Here is a 17,311-nt window from a genome sequence, read left to right as displayed (position 1 = left end):
AGATAAGAAACTGTTCTGTTGCGAGAGGTGATCTTTGACTTTTTTAATTATAGTTTGAATGAAAAAAATTCTGGTGACAATTATGCATAGGCACGTTTCACAACGTCATATTTCTCTTCTTTAATGTCATGCCTGTCTATTTTCAGTGATATGACTATGTGATGCCTTTAACTGCGGAATAGGCATGGAGGTGAGGCTGTGAGCCTTCACTCCCTGTTTTAATTTTTTACAGTGAAGCTGCATACCTCTACCAGCCAATAAGGGAATTTTCGTGTCGTTGGCGTAAGTAAAAAATGTCTGGCTAAAAATTGAATACAAACAGCATATCTCCTTTCAAATCAGGCATACAGCATACAGCTCAGCACTCGTTTTCAAAAGAAAAACCACAAAACAAGCATCAAAACCACATGATAGATGATATAGCGCGTGTGAACAATGGGAATACCCTCCGATGCGTTCCGGTAAAGATTAGGTTTGCAGCTGCTTCGAAAGTGGTTGACGTCATTCAAAACCTTCGGGAAACCAGTGTCACGGGTTTCACTCTCTATAGAGCCATGTGTGTCAATTCAAGTGACGTCACAATGGGTAATCGTTGTGGGTGTCGTTTACAGCGTTCCTTCTCCCGCGTGTGTTTCCCGGTAAAGATTACGGTTGATTAAGCAACTCCGAGTGGAAAAGTACCCAACAGCATAGAAATCACGTAGTGACGTCAACATGGTCTAGCAACTCATTCAGTTCATTCCGGGCTACCATGGGTAGACCACAGAAAGTAAAGACGCCAGAAGAACAGCGTGAATATAATGTCGTTGTGAAGTAATAAAGGGTACGGTTAAGTACATTTCACTTGCCTCTGGTTTCAGTCTTTGTAGAGCCACGTGTGTGAATTCAAGTGACGACACAATGTGTAATCGTTGTGGGTGTCGTTTAAAGCTTCGCTGTCCAACCACCTTCGCAGCGTAGATTGGAGCCACTGTTTTTTTTTCAGATGTTTATTTTAATCTGTCCTGCTTTATTTTATTGTTCAGTATTTTTTCCCATGATTGCTTTGTTATATTTTTACATCCCAGGCGGCAAGCTTCAAGTCCATCGTGATGGACGCGAGTGTGCCGGGTCTTCGACTCGGGGTGTGCTTCATCGATGCTTGCAATCAGCAAGACCTAGCCAACATCGGCCGCACTTGTGAGTTCCACGCTTACATGCAGTATTCTCGAGGGGTTCCTTTGATCACTTTACTCAGTGCTTATTGTTATCACCCCCCAAAATTATTCGCCATCACCTGACGGTGTTAAGTCGGAAATTTGCGTTTCGTGCACGTACTAAACAGTCAATGCGTATGCATTGTGGTATGTAATTGATACGTGACAAAACTCAGCCAACTGACAGTGTCACGTAGTTATGCTACGACGTATCTCACTATTTCATGGAAAAATGAAACAATGTGCTCTGGGATATTTATATTTATCGAATACAAAGAGTGAAAATGATTATCAGGTAATTATAGCATACGTAAGTATTTCCTAATGTGATTAAGAACAGAAAAAGAAATTTCATTGGTGGCATTACAGGCAGGCAGCCCAACATCACCTAAATAGCACAGGCCTGCGCACTCCGATCTATGACGTCATCCCACCTGGCCCGAAATTTCCATTGCCAAGGCTGGCCTGACGAAAGTCGGGCCAGGTAACATGACGTCATGGATCGGAGTGCGTAGGCCTTGTGCTATCTAGGTGGTGTTGTGCAGCCCCGCGTTCCCACTTTCGTCGCTGCGTCGTGTGGGCCGTCGTGTTTTTCTGTTATGAATCTTATGTGCACAGGTATCGCTGAAGTTAAATCGGACTCCAGACGGTTCATCGTTCCATCTGACATCAACAATTTTTTTAGAACCAAGCTTTGGCTCGGCACCAACAAATATTTTCGTGTCAAATGCGTATAAAACGAAGAAATGCTTTTCTCAGACAAACGCTGCAGAGACATGAATGAAAGTTGTTGCATATGAGAAAGAAAGTTAAGCTTTAGGAACTGTGGGAAGCGGAATATTGATTCATTACCTCAAATATATCGCAAAAAAATTGCCGAATATCGGTAAGCTAAAAAAAGGGGGCACGAAGTTTACAATTCGATAACTCTAGGCCAAAGACAGATATCACAGTTTTCTAAACTCCATCTGTTAGAACATCTCAAGCGTAAACATGTCATATATGATTTAAGACCTTACATGAACTTACACCAATGCTTATGATATATTTGCGAAACCACTGCTCACGAATTAGTGGTATATATGAGAGCAGTGCATAATACATTAATTTTGTCCGCTTTAGATGTATGATTAGGTGCAGTTAACAGAATTGTGATCCACGTCGTTAATTGTGATATCACGTTGACAACGTCGTTGTCAACGTTATACGTATGGCTTTATTTCATATTGCCATTTCCAAAACTATTTTTATCGACGCTCTAAACAAAGTTATGCTTGCCACGATTATTATATTTTACCTAATTCTTTTAAATGCAACACGTCTAATCAAAATTCGCGTAGTAGTTGCCGAGAAAAATATTTATCCGTTTGTAAGTATTTATGGAGGGGCTCCCGGCCTAAAGCTTTCTTGTAAGACACATGGTTATTATCGGAGTAAATGAAAAGCACTTTGGCGAAGCATTGCATTAGGCAACTTCTGTGCTGGTGATGAAAATAAGGAAGCAGTAACAGTTACATGAAAGTAGGTATGAGATCGTAACTTCTTTCTTAAGCAACAAGGTCCTGTACTGTATTTACTTACGTATATGACCCGTTTGTGAATGTGTCATCGAAAAGAGCGATATTTAACAAAAATGAGTTTCTGCCAACATGCACTAATCATTATAACTGCGGTAATGTATATGTCCTCGCATGGTCATGGAATTATTTCATTCTTCAATGCGTAAAGCTAGGCGCTAAATGTGTTGTCCATGCACCGATATGCTAAGTTACGCACCCCATATAATAAGGTTATGTGTGTACTGATCCTTGCGTTCAGCAATGCACCCGTTGTTGTAATCTGTGGATATATGTTGAGAAAAAAAACACTCTGCAATATAGACGTACGCTTTATTAAACACTAAATACTCATTTGGACCTTCTCATGTTCTTCTAGCCGCGTTACCTTGTTTCATTTCGAAAGACAATGCCACCCTCTGCACTTACATGACTTCCAAACAATGACTTTCTGGCTCGAGCCACGCCAGTGCCATGGCGCACTAGCTACGACATCGTCATTCCTAAATAGAAAGGGAGCTAGTGACCACCATAAAAATATGCAGGGTACAATCAACCTCTCTATATGGCTTTTATTGTCTATGAAAAGGCATTTCATTCAGTACAGATACCAACAGTCATAGAGGATTGCGTAATCAAGGAGTACAGGAGGCCTACGTAAATATCTTGGCAAATATCTACAAAGATTCCACAGCACCTTGGTTCTTCACAAGAGAAGTATAAACTTACCAATCAAGAAAGGGGTAGGGCAAGGAGACACAATCTCTCCAATGTTATTCACTGCATGCTTAGAAGAAGTATTCAAGCTGTGAGGCTGGGAAGGCTTAGGAGTGAGATTCAATGGCGAATATCTCAGCAACCTTCAATTTGCAGATGACATTGTCCTCTTAAGCAGCACTGGGGACGAATTACAACAAATGATTGACGACCTTAACCGAGAAAGCGTAAGACTGGGGTTACTTAATATGCAGAAGACAAAGGTAATGTTCAATAGCCTGGCGAGGGAACAAGAATTCAGAATCACCAGTCAGCCTCTAGAGTCTGTAAATGAGTACGTTTATCTAAGTCAGTTACTCACACGGGACCTCTATCATCCTTTATCATGAGAAATAAATTTACAGAAGAATAAAATTGGGTTGGAGTGCATACGGCACGCATTGCCAAATCCTTAATGGGAGCTTACCACAGGTCGTTGAAAATAAAGGTGTACAATCATTGTATTCTACAGGTACTAATATGGGGCAGAAACTTGGAGGTTAACTAAGAAGCTCGAGAACAAGTTAAGGACCGCAAAAAGAGTGATGGAACGAAAAATGTTAGGCCTAACGTTAAGAGACGGAAGAGAGCGATGGGGATCAGAGAGCAAACGAGGATAGTCGATATTCTAGTTGACATTAAGAGAAAAAATGGAGCAGGGCAGGCCATGTAGAGTGTAGGATGGATAACTGGAGGGCCAGTAGAGTTACAGAATCGATACCAAGAGAGGGGAAGTGCAGTCGAGGACGGCAGAGAACTAGGTGGGGTGATCAAGTTAGGAAATTTGCAGGCGCAGGTTGGAATCACCTAGTGCAAGGCAGGGCTAATTGGAGATCGCAGGGAGAGGCTTTCGTCTTGCAGAGGAGATAAATATAGGCTGGTGATGATGATGATAAAAATTTTATTGCATTTAAGTTATTTTATAAACCACTTGTCACTCTGCACTACTCCTGCCCAGCCTATTGTAACTGCAGGCGCTGCAAATTGTTCCTGAACAGAAGCCCCGGTAAAATATTTCCAGTGGCATTCGACCACTGACAGCGTTGTCCATGTCATGCTTTATTGAGATATTGTTTATTATTGATAAAGATGTGCCTGTAATCGCAAATTTGCTTAAATGTTAACTCTGCACATGAACCGTACGGTAATGTCCCATGCCACGCGTGCAGCTATTAACATCGCCAACTAACACTCCGTCGAGAAATTGTACCCGTAGCACTCTGTACATTACCTACGCGCGTAGCCAGTGACGAAATGATCGATGCATCGTCTGAGTATGTGCCTGGCGCCTTTCACAGCTTGATTTGGTACATGAAATTTCGAGACCCTGAACAACATGACGCAACTTGAATTGCATGGCTAAATGCTAGGTGAATTCGTTTTCCCGGCTTCCCAAGTCCATTCAGGGTTCGTAATAACTATTATTGGAGACACTCTGGACATGTACCACAGTGGTACGGGAAAGGCAATTCTCCAACTTTTCGCGGTCCCGTCCACCACCGCCCTTGATGTCGTCCTTCAGCGTTATATATGCAGGCCGAGTCCGTTGCTCGTCATTTGCATCTGGCTTACTATTTTATGTGCACTACAAGTTGTTGCACGTCTTACGGTCAATTAAAGGAGGAAATCTATGCCGCGTCATGCGCGCCATTTGAAGCCCTTGCTTACCTTGTGACTTTTGCCCAACGCCAAAGTATTTTAACTCTACAGTAAACTTAAGCGACGGAGATGTTCTTAGGATATCGAAAACGGCGTCCTCTAGAGAGTTAGTAGTTCAGATGGTCCAAAGTGCTTATGCGAGAACAGGGTAGACTCTCAGATTTTGGCACATTTGCATGCAAAATTGTAATAAACAAGCTCATTGCAGTGATTTAAACGCATAAAATGTGTTCCTTAATATACAGAGCTTTATAAAAATGTGTGCCATGGTTCATACATTTCCGTTAACATTCGCAGTGGTTGGAAATGGCATGGGAATTACTGTCAAGGACTGCGTGACAAATGAGGAAGAAGGGATAAACAGCGTTCAAGCCTGGATTATGTAAGTACTAAGAACAAGACTGACTTCCTAACTAAATTCAGTGACACACCTTTGGTTTTGACACAGGTAACGACTGACAGTTATTCGGCACATCGGGTATTCATTTCAGAACCCTGTCAAATATATGCTACAGAACGTTTCTAACACCACCGTTTATGTGTCCTTTCAGTGGATTCTTGGCTGTCCTCGCAGCAGTTATTGCTGGAGCGACAACCTTTGAACTCTTTACTAAAAACTGGGATGGCAAACGCCGGAGTGGTGAGTAAACATGTTATATTTTCTTGCCTTTGTAAAGTTAATTGCAGCAGGTTTCTTGTGCTTTATTTAACCAATGATGGATCTTCAAGTGGACAGGGGAATGGTTTAAAATAAACCGGTGCTATTTCTCCTGTGCTCTCCCCCCCCCCCAAAAAAAAAAAACAACAAACAAATTTAACATGCACAAGGAGGCAAACTATGCAGGTTGGTGCTCCTTGAACCTAACGTTATTAAATACACGAGGGTTCTTGACGAACATGTTAGTAACCACCGAACCACCCTAACGAGACCTTCAAGGAGCAAAGCAAAGTTCACTGTGGAGATAAACAAAGCAGTTAGCTTTATCATTGCTCATTTAGTCTTCCACCGTAGGGGTTGTAGTTGACGGCTTTGAAGCATAATCGAAATAGGCATAGTCGAGCTAATACATAAATTGTGTCATTCAATTATGTCAAGCCAGACTTCCCTATACAATGAGGCGCTCAAGTCAAACCCAGATTTTTTTTGTCAGGATTCCAAAGCATGTTTAGACGCGTGAAAGGGGTAGCATTTTCCGTGGTAACACCCGTTAAAACGGACACACTTTTATCAGGGTTTTGCCCATTTATATTGGCCCATGTATTCCAGCAGCACAAACAGATTTATCCTTGCGTCGCAGCCACGACTGGACAGCCCCTGTGATTTCATCACCACTGCTGAAGTCTTGGCCTACCAGAAAATATTTCAGTCATCTATACCTATGATAGTCAGTTGACGTGAGGTCGGGAATGTGTGGAGAAAGCAGTTTTGCCAAGGTCCCACAAAGTGCAACTTGTAACGTACGCTCTACGCGGGCACGCATTGTCTTAAATTACGCACTGTCGTGCAGCAGTTAACCCAATAAATCCGCGAGATTAAACAGTCAATGGCACAGCCATCTATACCTAACGAACTTCAGTCCCCACTAGCGTCACGAACGGTAACGACAGTGTGGCGCCGCCCGCAAAGAAATGCGCTGCGGCCAGTTCCGAGTCTCAACAGCTCGACAAGCTCGAATCCGAAGTAATTGATTGGCGCAAAGAACAGGTCACGATAAATTACTGGAGGAAAGAACAAGAATAATGAGGAAGCTGCTCGCTTAAATTAAAACCGCGATCCGCAACATCGGCGTTGTGTTCAAGAACCTCACTGCTCGCAAAGACAGGGTTGAAACCGATACAGAGAGAATCGAGACTCACATAGGCCTTCGCCCAGGCATGCCAGTGATGCCCACGATGTGCCCTACAGTCCTTCACACTAGCCCTATGTCAGGTAGTGCACACGTACAGCACCACGATGGCCAACACTAACGAGCTCGTGGTGTGGCAGTGGAAGTGTCGGGGCTTCACTAAAAAGCAACCACTGCTGCAACAATACGTCCGACACGAGTAAACCAAGCTAAACGTCATAATGATACAGTAAACTGTAGGCACCATGCCAAACCCGCCGTGGTTGCTCAGTGGCTATGGTGTTGGGCTGCTGAGCACTAGGTCACGGGATCAAATAACGGCCACGGCGGCCGCATTTCGATGGAGGCGAAATGCGAAAACACCCGTGTGCTTAGATTTAGGTGCACGTTAAAGAACCCCAGGTGGTAGAAATTTCCGGAGTCCCCCACTACGGCGTGCCTCATAACAAGATCATGGGTTTGGCACGTAAAACCCCCTAATTAAAAAAAAGTTGCAGTGGCTTAGCTCGGCTATGCCAGGATATACGTAGCGTTAGCAAAGGTTCAGCTGATTATTCTTAGCTTTCCTGGTTGTCTCCTACGCTCAACCGCTAATTGCCAGGCAACTACTTCGGGATCCGATGAGTCAAGCTTCTCCGTTCTTCTGCGCTGTTGAGCAGCATTTGCGCTCTCCTTGGCAAACGCCAGTCAGAAGCGCAGCGGCTCCAGCGCAGTGTCAGACGGCGACTGCGCAGCGAGCGCGCGCCGGCGCCAGTGCGTCTACCACGGCTACGACGTCACTACTCTGGAATGCGCAGACCGGCGGCGGTGAGTCGCGCGCGGCGGCGGCGGAGTGCGCGAGAGGTGCCGGCTCCGGTGGTTCCGGTGCGCAAGCCGTGTGACATCACTGATCCTTGCGCATGCGCAGCACGGCTCCTGATGTGCCGCGCGAAACGGGCTTGGCTAGGCCAGTGTAGCTAACGCTACAAAAGGCACCATACCAAAGCTTCCAGGTTACACTGCACACGCCTCGCCGATTCGCGTTGATCGCGGACTGGCAACTTTAATGCGGAAAGGGATCGTAATAGAACACACCGTACGCGGCACACATGCGGAACACATGTTCGTAGAGCTCTTTTCTAGTAGGACACACAAGCACAGTGTATTTCTCCTCAACGTATATAGTAATCCGGCTCACTCGCGGCGTCATTTCCTCTCTCTGTTTCGGGGGGTGCTTGCCTTGACGGGCGCACACCTGTTTCTGGGGGGGGGGGGGGGGGGCGACTTTAACGCCCAGAACGAGGCCTAGGGCTATGGCTACACTACAGCCAAAGGCCGACGACTGTAGCAGGTCCTGCATGATGCAGAACTAACTCGTATTAACGATCCCACGGCGCCGACTCGCACGGGCACATCAACTACACGGGACACGACGCCACACCTGACGGTGGTCCGAAACATCCCTCAAGCAACGTGGTGCAATACAATTGAAGATCTCGGTAGTGACCACATGATCATAGAAACACGAATTCATCAGTCGGGTACACCTCCTCCCCCTAATATTTTCAAATGGACGGGCTGGGACAAGTTCCGAAAGCAGCGAGTCGAACAGAGAGGTGAGGAGACCATCGATGACTCCTGTAGGCCAAGAGTCAACGGTAGGCCAATGCCTTGGCCTACCGGAGTCCACGAGCACTCTTCGTCTGTTACAGCTGGCGGTATACAACACCCTTGAGGAAATCGTGGATGCGCAAAGAGCCTCGCAACTCGAACGCAAGTCTCTGACAGCCACGGGTCGATACATGCTGCAGAAACTCCGCTTCAATTACCACGTACAACACGGTCAGAGACAGGCCATTCCACCCGACATCAGCGACACGCTGATCATTGACCTTATCCCTCGAAACATGCACCCCGAGCATAATGGGGGCCGACGCTAGGCCCGTGCCAAGGTATACGGCTGCGCTCCTGTGGTGGAAAGAGGACTACGCGCTTCGTAGACGCGGCAGAATACACACAAGAACACCGGTTCACGGCGGTAGTCGTAGACATTAACTCCCGGCTTACGCACGCGTGTAGTGTCAACACGGAACACCCAGGGATAGCGGAAGAGGTTGCGACTGCGCTTGCGCTTACCGACCTCCTCTGCGAGGTAGTTCTTAGCGACTCATAATCCGCAGTTCGTAACTACGCGCGGTGGCACATTTCCTCCGAAGCTCTTAATATCTCAAGGAAAGCTGGTCGAGAGCACTTCGATAGGACCGCGATCATGTGGTTCCCAGCGCACGTCGCCACTCCCACTAACGAGTGCCCCCCCCCCCCCCCCCCCTAACTTGAATGAGGTGGCACACCGCTCTGCGCGAGAACTGACCTGCCGCGCAGAGTCAGAGACACCTTGTTCGAGTTGGGACCTCCTGGTGCGAAACACGCGAGAACGCTCAGTCAGATATAACGAAATTACCAAGCACTGTCAATTAGGCAGGAGGATATTGCCCCCACCTCAGCCCAAACTGAAACGTCGCCAGACAGTCGTCTGGCGACAACTGCAGACACGCATCTTCCCCAGTCCGGTGCGATTGCGGTACATTTCCCCCCCGCACAATACCTAAGAGATCTTTGCAAGTTATGTCAGGCAACTAGAGTGACGCTCTCACACATGTTGTGGGAGTGTCCTGTTATAGCAGCGAAAATGGCAGTAGCTCCGGATTCTCTTGCGTCGAAGTGGGCCGCCGCTCTGCGCAGCTTCAACCTCAAGACACAAGAGTGGGCAGTCCAGCGGGCTCGGGAGGTGGCCACGAGGCAAGGCCTTGAAGTCCACTCATGGGAAATCTGAGCCCGGGTCATTAAACTTCGCCGGATTTTCAATAGAGTTGTTTCCATCGATCCATTGTCCTAAATCAAATCAAACTATTTCTGAGTGCACTGTGTAAAAGTTGGAGAACCTCCCACTAGTACTCGCTGTTGAAGATATTCCCAATGCGGAGAAAATAAACATAAATGATGCCGCGTTCATCCCACAGCATCGTAGTCATGAGTTTCCCTGCGGACTGAGTGGCTCCAAACTTTGGTGCTGGGCTATTCACATAATTCCATTGTTTCGACGACTTTTTTTTATTCTGCATTGAAATGATGCATGTATGTCTTTGAGCTGTTGATAATCCCGCGAAACAAACTCCTGCCCTCCTTATCATAATGTTTTTGGAGCTCTATGCAAAATGGCAGTTTTTTTTTGTAGCGGTCGAAGGCGGACAGTTGTCTAGTCACCCAGCATGCCCTGACTTTGCAGCAAATCAGGTTCTCGTGAATGATAGTGTGGAGTGCCCCCTGGCAGAGATGTGATGCGTCCGTTCCGCAAGCTGGGCAAGGCGTTACTTGGCGGTTTTAAAGAATTAAATGCTCCACTGTCTAGGTTACTCGCCATGGTTGCTTAGTGGTTATGGTGTTTGGCTGCTAAGCACGAGGTTGTGGGAGGAAGTCCCTGCCATGGCGGCCGCATTTTGAAGGGGTCGAAATGTGAAAGCACCCGTGTACTTAGATTTAGGTGCACATTACGGAACCTTAGGTGGTCGAAATTATTTTTGAGTCGCCCACTACGACGTGCCTCAGAATCAGATCGTGGTTTTGGCACGTAAAGCCCCATAATTTAATTTTAAGTTAACTTTCCAGATCTTCCAAGGAACGGCAGCAGTGGGCGCGGAGCCACTTTGTCCGGCATTATCTTTCACAGACATCCGGTTGTTTTCAAACAGGTGACACCATTCAGAGAATGTTTGGCAGCTTACCGTTTAGACATCATGCTGAGCATAGAGTCTAGCGCGGATTTCAGTCAAGCTTTAGGCCTATTTCTTTAATATTGATTAAAATGCGTTGTTGGGCTAATGGGATCTCAGGCTCCTCCACCATCTTGTTTAACATGTCACTTATGGTGTGAAGCAACATCGGTGCACTACGGCGTGATAGACGAAAAATGTCGATTGAAGCATGACAACCAGGTCGCTCTAGTGTGTATTTGTATGCATATTTACCAAAAATCCGGGTTTGGCTTGGGCGACGTAATATACTATCAGCACTGGGTGTTTCCACAACCAGCCCTCTCTCTGCGCGAGGAATAAGGCGCGCGGGCTCCTTGTGTATATCCACTGCATTCAGTCTTGATCATTGACAAATACGTTTGAGAGTCAGCTAACAACTGGCGGGCGGGCGATTAGGAGGAAAATGATGGACGTAATCTGAAAATGACAGGGTATCGAAATTCAATCCTTATATCTCTATTTCTAAGTCTCTCTTAGTCGTATAGATAGTGTGTATGGAGGTTACTTTTGTTAGGTTCGTTGGAACACACTTTTAAAAATCTGCATGGAGCAAATATCGCAATTCGGCCTGTTGAGGTGCATTCAGGTCCTCATATTTCTTAATCTCCACTTGCAGGAGCATTGAGAGCTTACGCATTAATAGCTGGTGTACCATTTATCAGAACGCATCCGCAAATACACTACCCAATTAATTTCGGAGCCGCCTCCTCCAGCCGCACAAACCATCGCCTTTCCCCGCTGGAGTGTTTCTCACTCACGACACCGCGAGATGCTTCGTTCACATTTTGTACGCATTCAAATGAGAAGGAACGACTTCTTACCCATGCCATTACGCCTTTTTAAGCAGTGACAGTATCTGAGACGGTCTATGTTATTGGCAAGCTTTATATATATATAGCAAACATTTGCGGACAGAATGTTATACTTTTGCTGTTTAATAAAGTTTCTCTTTTACTCTCTCTCTCTCTCTCTCTCTCTCTCTATATATATATATATATATATATATATATATTTCTAAATGTGTATTGTTTTCATCTTCTAGCCATTTATTACAAGTGTGTCACTGCCTTTTCGGTCGTGAGGAACACAAGACTGCTCTTGGTCGTCAGCAAAGACGACAACTCCGAGACACGATGCTACAAATTCATACACGGTCTTCGTTTCTTGAGCATCTTCTGGATATGTCTGGGCCATTCATACGCCGCACTCAACGAAAACATATGTAAGCTTATCATTACTTCATTTTTTCGCTTAGTTTCAATGTCGCATGTCTCGTTAGTACTTGTGAAATGTAAACAATATCCTGTCTTTGAGATTTCATTACAATCTACTCGCAAGTACCATCTCATGTGCAAAATAATCTCTCAGACAGTTTGGCGTTTTTCGAAAACAGCAGTCGACTACTGATGGGACGGCTGATGGCGAGTTGAGCGGCCTCGGGAAATTAAAACTTTCACCTAAGATGGTGACACAAATAATGTAACAAATGATCATCATCCTAATTTTAAATAAGAAATGTCCACACAAGCTGCATTGACCAGATCTAAGCCATGCTTGTAAGCAGTTAACAGATTTGGAATTGTTTCGGCCAGATGTAGAAGCCTTTCCAACAGTCTTTATTAGACGTCACTGAGCAAATAATTTCCCACAGCGGAAATTGAGATTTGAACCCAAGGTATTTATTTCTCCCGCGAACCTCTCTGCCCACCCGGTTATTGAACTTTTTTCCCATAGCATCTATTACAATGACAAACGAGATGCACACCCGCCAACGCAATTAGTAACTGTTTTATGACGGCACATAAATCGCGAAAAAATGCTTGTTTTGCAACTAAAAGTGCAAAACACAGAGAATAAGCGTAATCGACGAAAAGAAAAACAAGTAAGGCAGAACACATCTCACGATGACTGTTGATAGTAATACGATTTGCATTCAAGCGATGTCGCGACACCGCATTTCTGTAGCGGTTATTCTGAGCCTTCCGTTGCTTTCGGGGCAAATGCGACATACTCTGGTATCGTCCAACTTTGCGATGGCACTCACTGGCCAGCCTCACCCATGACCACGGCCGCATGACGAGGACTGCATGATGCCGGCGATGATTGTACAGACGATGCAGGCAATGATTGTACACTTCGCTTTTCAACGACAGTGGTAAGCTCCCAGTCAGGATTTGGCGATGCCTGCCGTATGGAGTCCAACCCAGTTTTATAATAATAATAATAATAATAATAATAATAATAATAATAATAATAATAATAATAATAATAATAATAATAATAATAATAATAATGTTTTATTTCTCATCAATACAAAAATGATGGAGGGGGTGGGCATAAAAGCGACAATCCGCTTGACAGAGTTCCCACTTCCATTACAAGAGGCAGCAGCAGTAGGGCATAAAGTGCAGAAATATTTGAGTGCACATACGTAATAATGTTGGCTATGCAGTTGAACCAACGAGAAATAAGAAAATAAAAAAGGAAAGAAGAAAAGATGCATTTGCTAACGCTGGCATAAAAAAGAGAGAAAATAAAAAGTGCATATACGCATTCTTCTACAAATTTCCTTTTCATGATCAGGGTCCCCTGTGAGTACTTGACCTAGAGAAACGTACTCGTTTACAGACTCTTGAGGCTGACTGGCGATCCTGAATTCTTGTAGGTAACGCTCGTCAATAAATAGTTAAGATAGCGGGAATAGCGTAGCTCGGTGTTCTGTTAGTGTCATCTACCGAAGGAACCTTTCGTGCAAACGTTACAGATCGCGTTGCTTCTGATTATATACTGCTACAAAGTCTGCAGGCCCACATAGGTCACGAACTTGCGTTTCATACTTTCGCGTAGCTCTAATTTAGTAGCCTACATTGCGGCATAGAGTTTTCCTTTAAAAATGCAAGAGGAACACCAGCGATAGTGCCTACGGGAGCTACAAGCAAGGATTTGCTTAACTTCGTCCTTCAGGCTTCAAATGGATGTGGGACTTTGCAAACTTGTATCTTTCAAAAGCATGTTGAAACATAAATGCAACAATTCGCCGTGATTATGAATGTGCGAATAGCTTTATTCTCTTCTGTGATGAAAAAGATAAGATCGATTCGATGTTTCGACCAATCAAGGCAGATAAAGCGTAGTAAATAAAGCCACAATAGCGCCTGAAGCCACCAGTACGAAGATTATACAAATCCGTGTACTAAGCATGGCATAGCTGAACTATCGCAGGGACAGAGTTCGGTCTAGTAATTGTATAGTAGGAAAATGTGTGCCTGACGCTAAGGGAACTGGAACACCAGCGAGGCACCCACACGATGAGGGTGCCTTATCGGCATGCATCAACTATCATTTATACCTATGGCTGTCACCAATAACGATATGTCTTGTTTGGCGGCGTGTGCGCAGACACAGATCCGTCTCGGATCAGCGGTGCTTGTGGTAGAAAAGGCGTTCACGCTTGCCAGAGCACGTCGCTTTGCGCTCTCACAAGTGTGCTTGAAGCTGTGCGAAAGCTACACACAAATAGCTAGGCGGTTTCAAGATGGCATGCAGTTCATAAAGAACGCAAGCCATAGTAGCGAAACGACATCACGAATTGCGACGGGAATATTCTAGAGCAAGTCTCGAGCGCCACCGACATCACGATGAATTTGAGGCAGTCGATCCTATAGAGCATTTCCCTTGAGCCAAGCAAATAGTCATTATTGCCACGGCACCTACTTTTTCTTAAATACTCACCCGAATCGAACAGTTACAGAGCACTCACGTATACATATTCTCAGCTGCTCACTGAGATTCTGTACGGATGTTGATCATATCTTTCTGGATTTCAAGGCGTCATAGGCTCTAGAAGCAGCTGTACGATTCACGCATTACGTTTATCAAGAGATATTTTTGTCTGTGTCATGTATAATGTAATGTCCTCCTGTTTGTAACTCGAAGAGAGTGTTTCTCTCCAGCGAGCCATTCATTAGACCGAGCATGCACAACAACGTGAGTTATAAGCAGAATGCTATGAATACAGATAATTCATTTAAGGGTTAATACAAAAAATACCATGCTTACTGTCATACTCGCACTTATGATAAAAAGAAGTTTTTTTAGGAAGAGTTGCAGATCAGCTGTCTCATGGTCCTTTATTTGCCGCCGATGTTAATAATGAAAGAGGGACTTCCACAGATATTTGCAAATTGAGGCAATAGCTAAGGCAAAGTTATGCCTGGAAAGTTTACGGCTCTTATGCTTTAAGAGCCGTAATAAGCCTATGTTGCTGACAGCTGGGGTGAGGTTGGAAAGTTAAAGACTGCGCCTAATTCAGAGAACAGCATCTACAGTGTAGCAGAACGTTATCTATATTGTTGTCATTTTCATGGGCAACCCGTTGCATGCAGTTAACGTTATTAAGCTAACGATTTTTGGTGACACTTAATTATTAAGTGCATCGGTCTCAATCTAATATTTTTATTGTCGCATTCGCGGTGATTAAAATTAGCAGTTAGGCTTCATTTCTGCGTTGAGCTTCGTAGAGTCAATATGTCATGTCATTTGTATACTGAATTTCGTCGAGAGAGAAAAGAAATTAGAGACTATATTTCGTAAACACTCTATTGAGTTTCCACATTTGTGGAGCAACTCTTACTTGAGCAATATTTGCCTAAATAGGGAAACTTTGTCAATGTTTATAACGAAATACGTTGTTTCTTTGTTGCGGCTGCCAAGCACGAGGGCCTGGGATTGAATCCCGGCCGCGGCGGCCGCATTTCGATGCGGGCGAAGTGCAAAAACACCCGTGCATCATGCACTGCGTGCAGGGTAACGAACCCCAGATGGTTTAAATTAATCCGGAGCCCCCCACTACGGCGCGTCTCATCATCATTCCTGGTTATGGCACGCACAACCTGCGAATTCAATTTTAAATAAATTATATTGTTTCCTTTTTTCTTGTTTCAGCAAGGCTGGTTGGTGCTCTGGCTCTATTCGAAAGCTGGGAGTCACCGATTGTATCGGCAGGCTTCGTAGCTGTAGATACATTTTTCTTTATGAGGCAAGTAGCATGCACTTCTTCTCTTGCAAAAAATCGTGCGTGCATGCAATTCGCATAATGTTTTGAGAGTGCTAGCCAGCGTCGGTGGCTTGCTTTCTCAAGGATGGTAGGGTGCACATTTAGTATGTAAATGTCAAAGGAATTGGAAGGGAAACCTATTGCCGGCACAACATAATTTGCCAGCTAATATAGCGGATTTGGTTCCCGGGATGGCCATCTGGATATCTTTTGCTACTTATTTCCTTTTAAGTGTAGCTCGATCGTGAAGTATAAATAAAGTTAAAGCCTGCGTGGAACTAAAGTACTTCAATTTTTCTTTGTTTTTCATGCCTTCTATGACATTTGGTGTCTTCTTCTCACGCACTTCCGTGGGCTCGCACTTAGAGGTTATATCTCTCTTAGTGTTCGGTAATTTCATACCAACATTTATTTAAAATGCAATGCTTTCCTACTTGGTAGCACATAAAGCTTTCAATGGAGCTTGTGTATCAATTATGCAGAGCTGAACATTTCTTTGTGACAAAGGTATCATCGGCCACTGTAATATTTTTTCATCTTTTGTTTCTTGCAGTGGCTATCTGCTGTACTATGCCCTTAACAAGCAAAATCAGAACCGCGCTCTCGTCGCAGTGATCGCACTTGTTAGACGATTCATCAGGTAAGATCACTGAAAACAGAATGCTTATGTGAATAAATCTATTTTAGAAACTTTAGAAATAGTGATTCATTTTTCTGGCGCTGCTAATTTAGGTATACCTTTCTTTGTGGCTGAATTTCTCAAAGTCCGAGCAGGGCTATGAGGGATGGCAGTGGAGGACTCCGAATTACTTTTACCTGCTTGGTTAACATAATCATGAATAACACTTGAGAGTTTCCGCATTTCGCCCCCATTGTAACGCAACCACTGTGGGCGGGCCGGTTCATCACGTCATGTTCTCCTGTGGGCCACAAAAAGGACATAAAATGAAGAAATAAATTCTTTGTCATCGATTATATTTAACGAACGTAAGCAATACTCATGGTGAAATATTCTAGCGTTACCCATTTATAGTGGAGAATTTGGGTAGTGCTAAAGGCACTGGTTCCTAAGAAATGATTTCAATTGACACTTCCAGGGGCACCATTCCCATGTTCTTCATGATCATGTGCATCTACCTTCTGCCGCTGATAGCATGGGGACCCAACTCGAAAGAATTCTACGACAGGTTCTACACTGAAGTGCGAGACCACTGGTGGGACCTGCTCATACATATTCGCAACTGGAGAGGGGCGGATTTCGAAGTGGTAAAAACGCAGTTTTTTCATCTAGACGTGCTGGTGTAGTGTGCGTGATACTACCTTCAGTAGTTGAGAGATCCACGGGGCAACATTTGGCCGCGTGAAAGCATCATAAGCAATCATGTCATGGACCGAAGTAAAAAATGTACAAGTTGACATTGCGGTGCTTGGAGAGATTGTTTTTCTAAAT

General features: G+C 44.6%; 1 protein-coding gene across 1 annotated transcript in view; it reads left to right on the top strand.

Moving 5' to 3' along the window:
• Positions 1-17,311, top strand: part of LOC125942662 (nose resistant to fluoxetine protein 6-like) — a 46,823-nt gene that overhangs the window by 17,851 nt on the left and 11,661 nt on the right. Inside the window, exons 3-9 of the mRNA XM_049660909.1 lie at positions 1,068-1,179; positions 5,465-5,549; positions 5,719-5,807; positions 11,848-12,027; positions 15,750-15,843; positions 16,415-16,501; positions 16,959-17,127. Of these exons, the coding sequence (XP_049516866.1) occupies positions 1,068-1,179; positions 5,465-5,549; positions 5,719-5,807; positions 11,848-12,027; positions 15,750-15,843; positions 16,415-16,501; positions 16,959-17,127 (816 nt within the window). The remainder of the gene's footprint in view (positions 1-1,067; positions 1,180-5,464; positions 5,550-5,718; positions 5,808-11,847; positions 12,028-15,749; positions 15,844-16,414; positions 16,502-16,958; positions 17,128-17,311) is intronic.

This window comes from Dermacentor silvarum, chromosome 1 (genome assembly GCF_013339745.2).
Source record: "Dermacentor silvarum isolate Dsil-2018 chromosome 1, BIME_Dsil_1.4, whole genome shotgun sequence".
Classification (NCBI taxonomy): domain Eukaryota; kingdom Metazoa; phylum Arthropoda; class Arachnida; order Ixodida; family Ixodidae; genus Dermacentor; species Dermacentor silvarum.
This window is presented reverse-complemented; position numbering and strand designations above follow the sequence as displayed.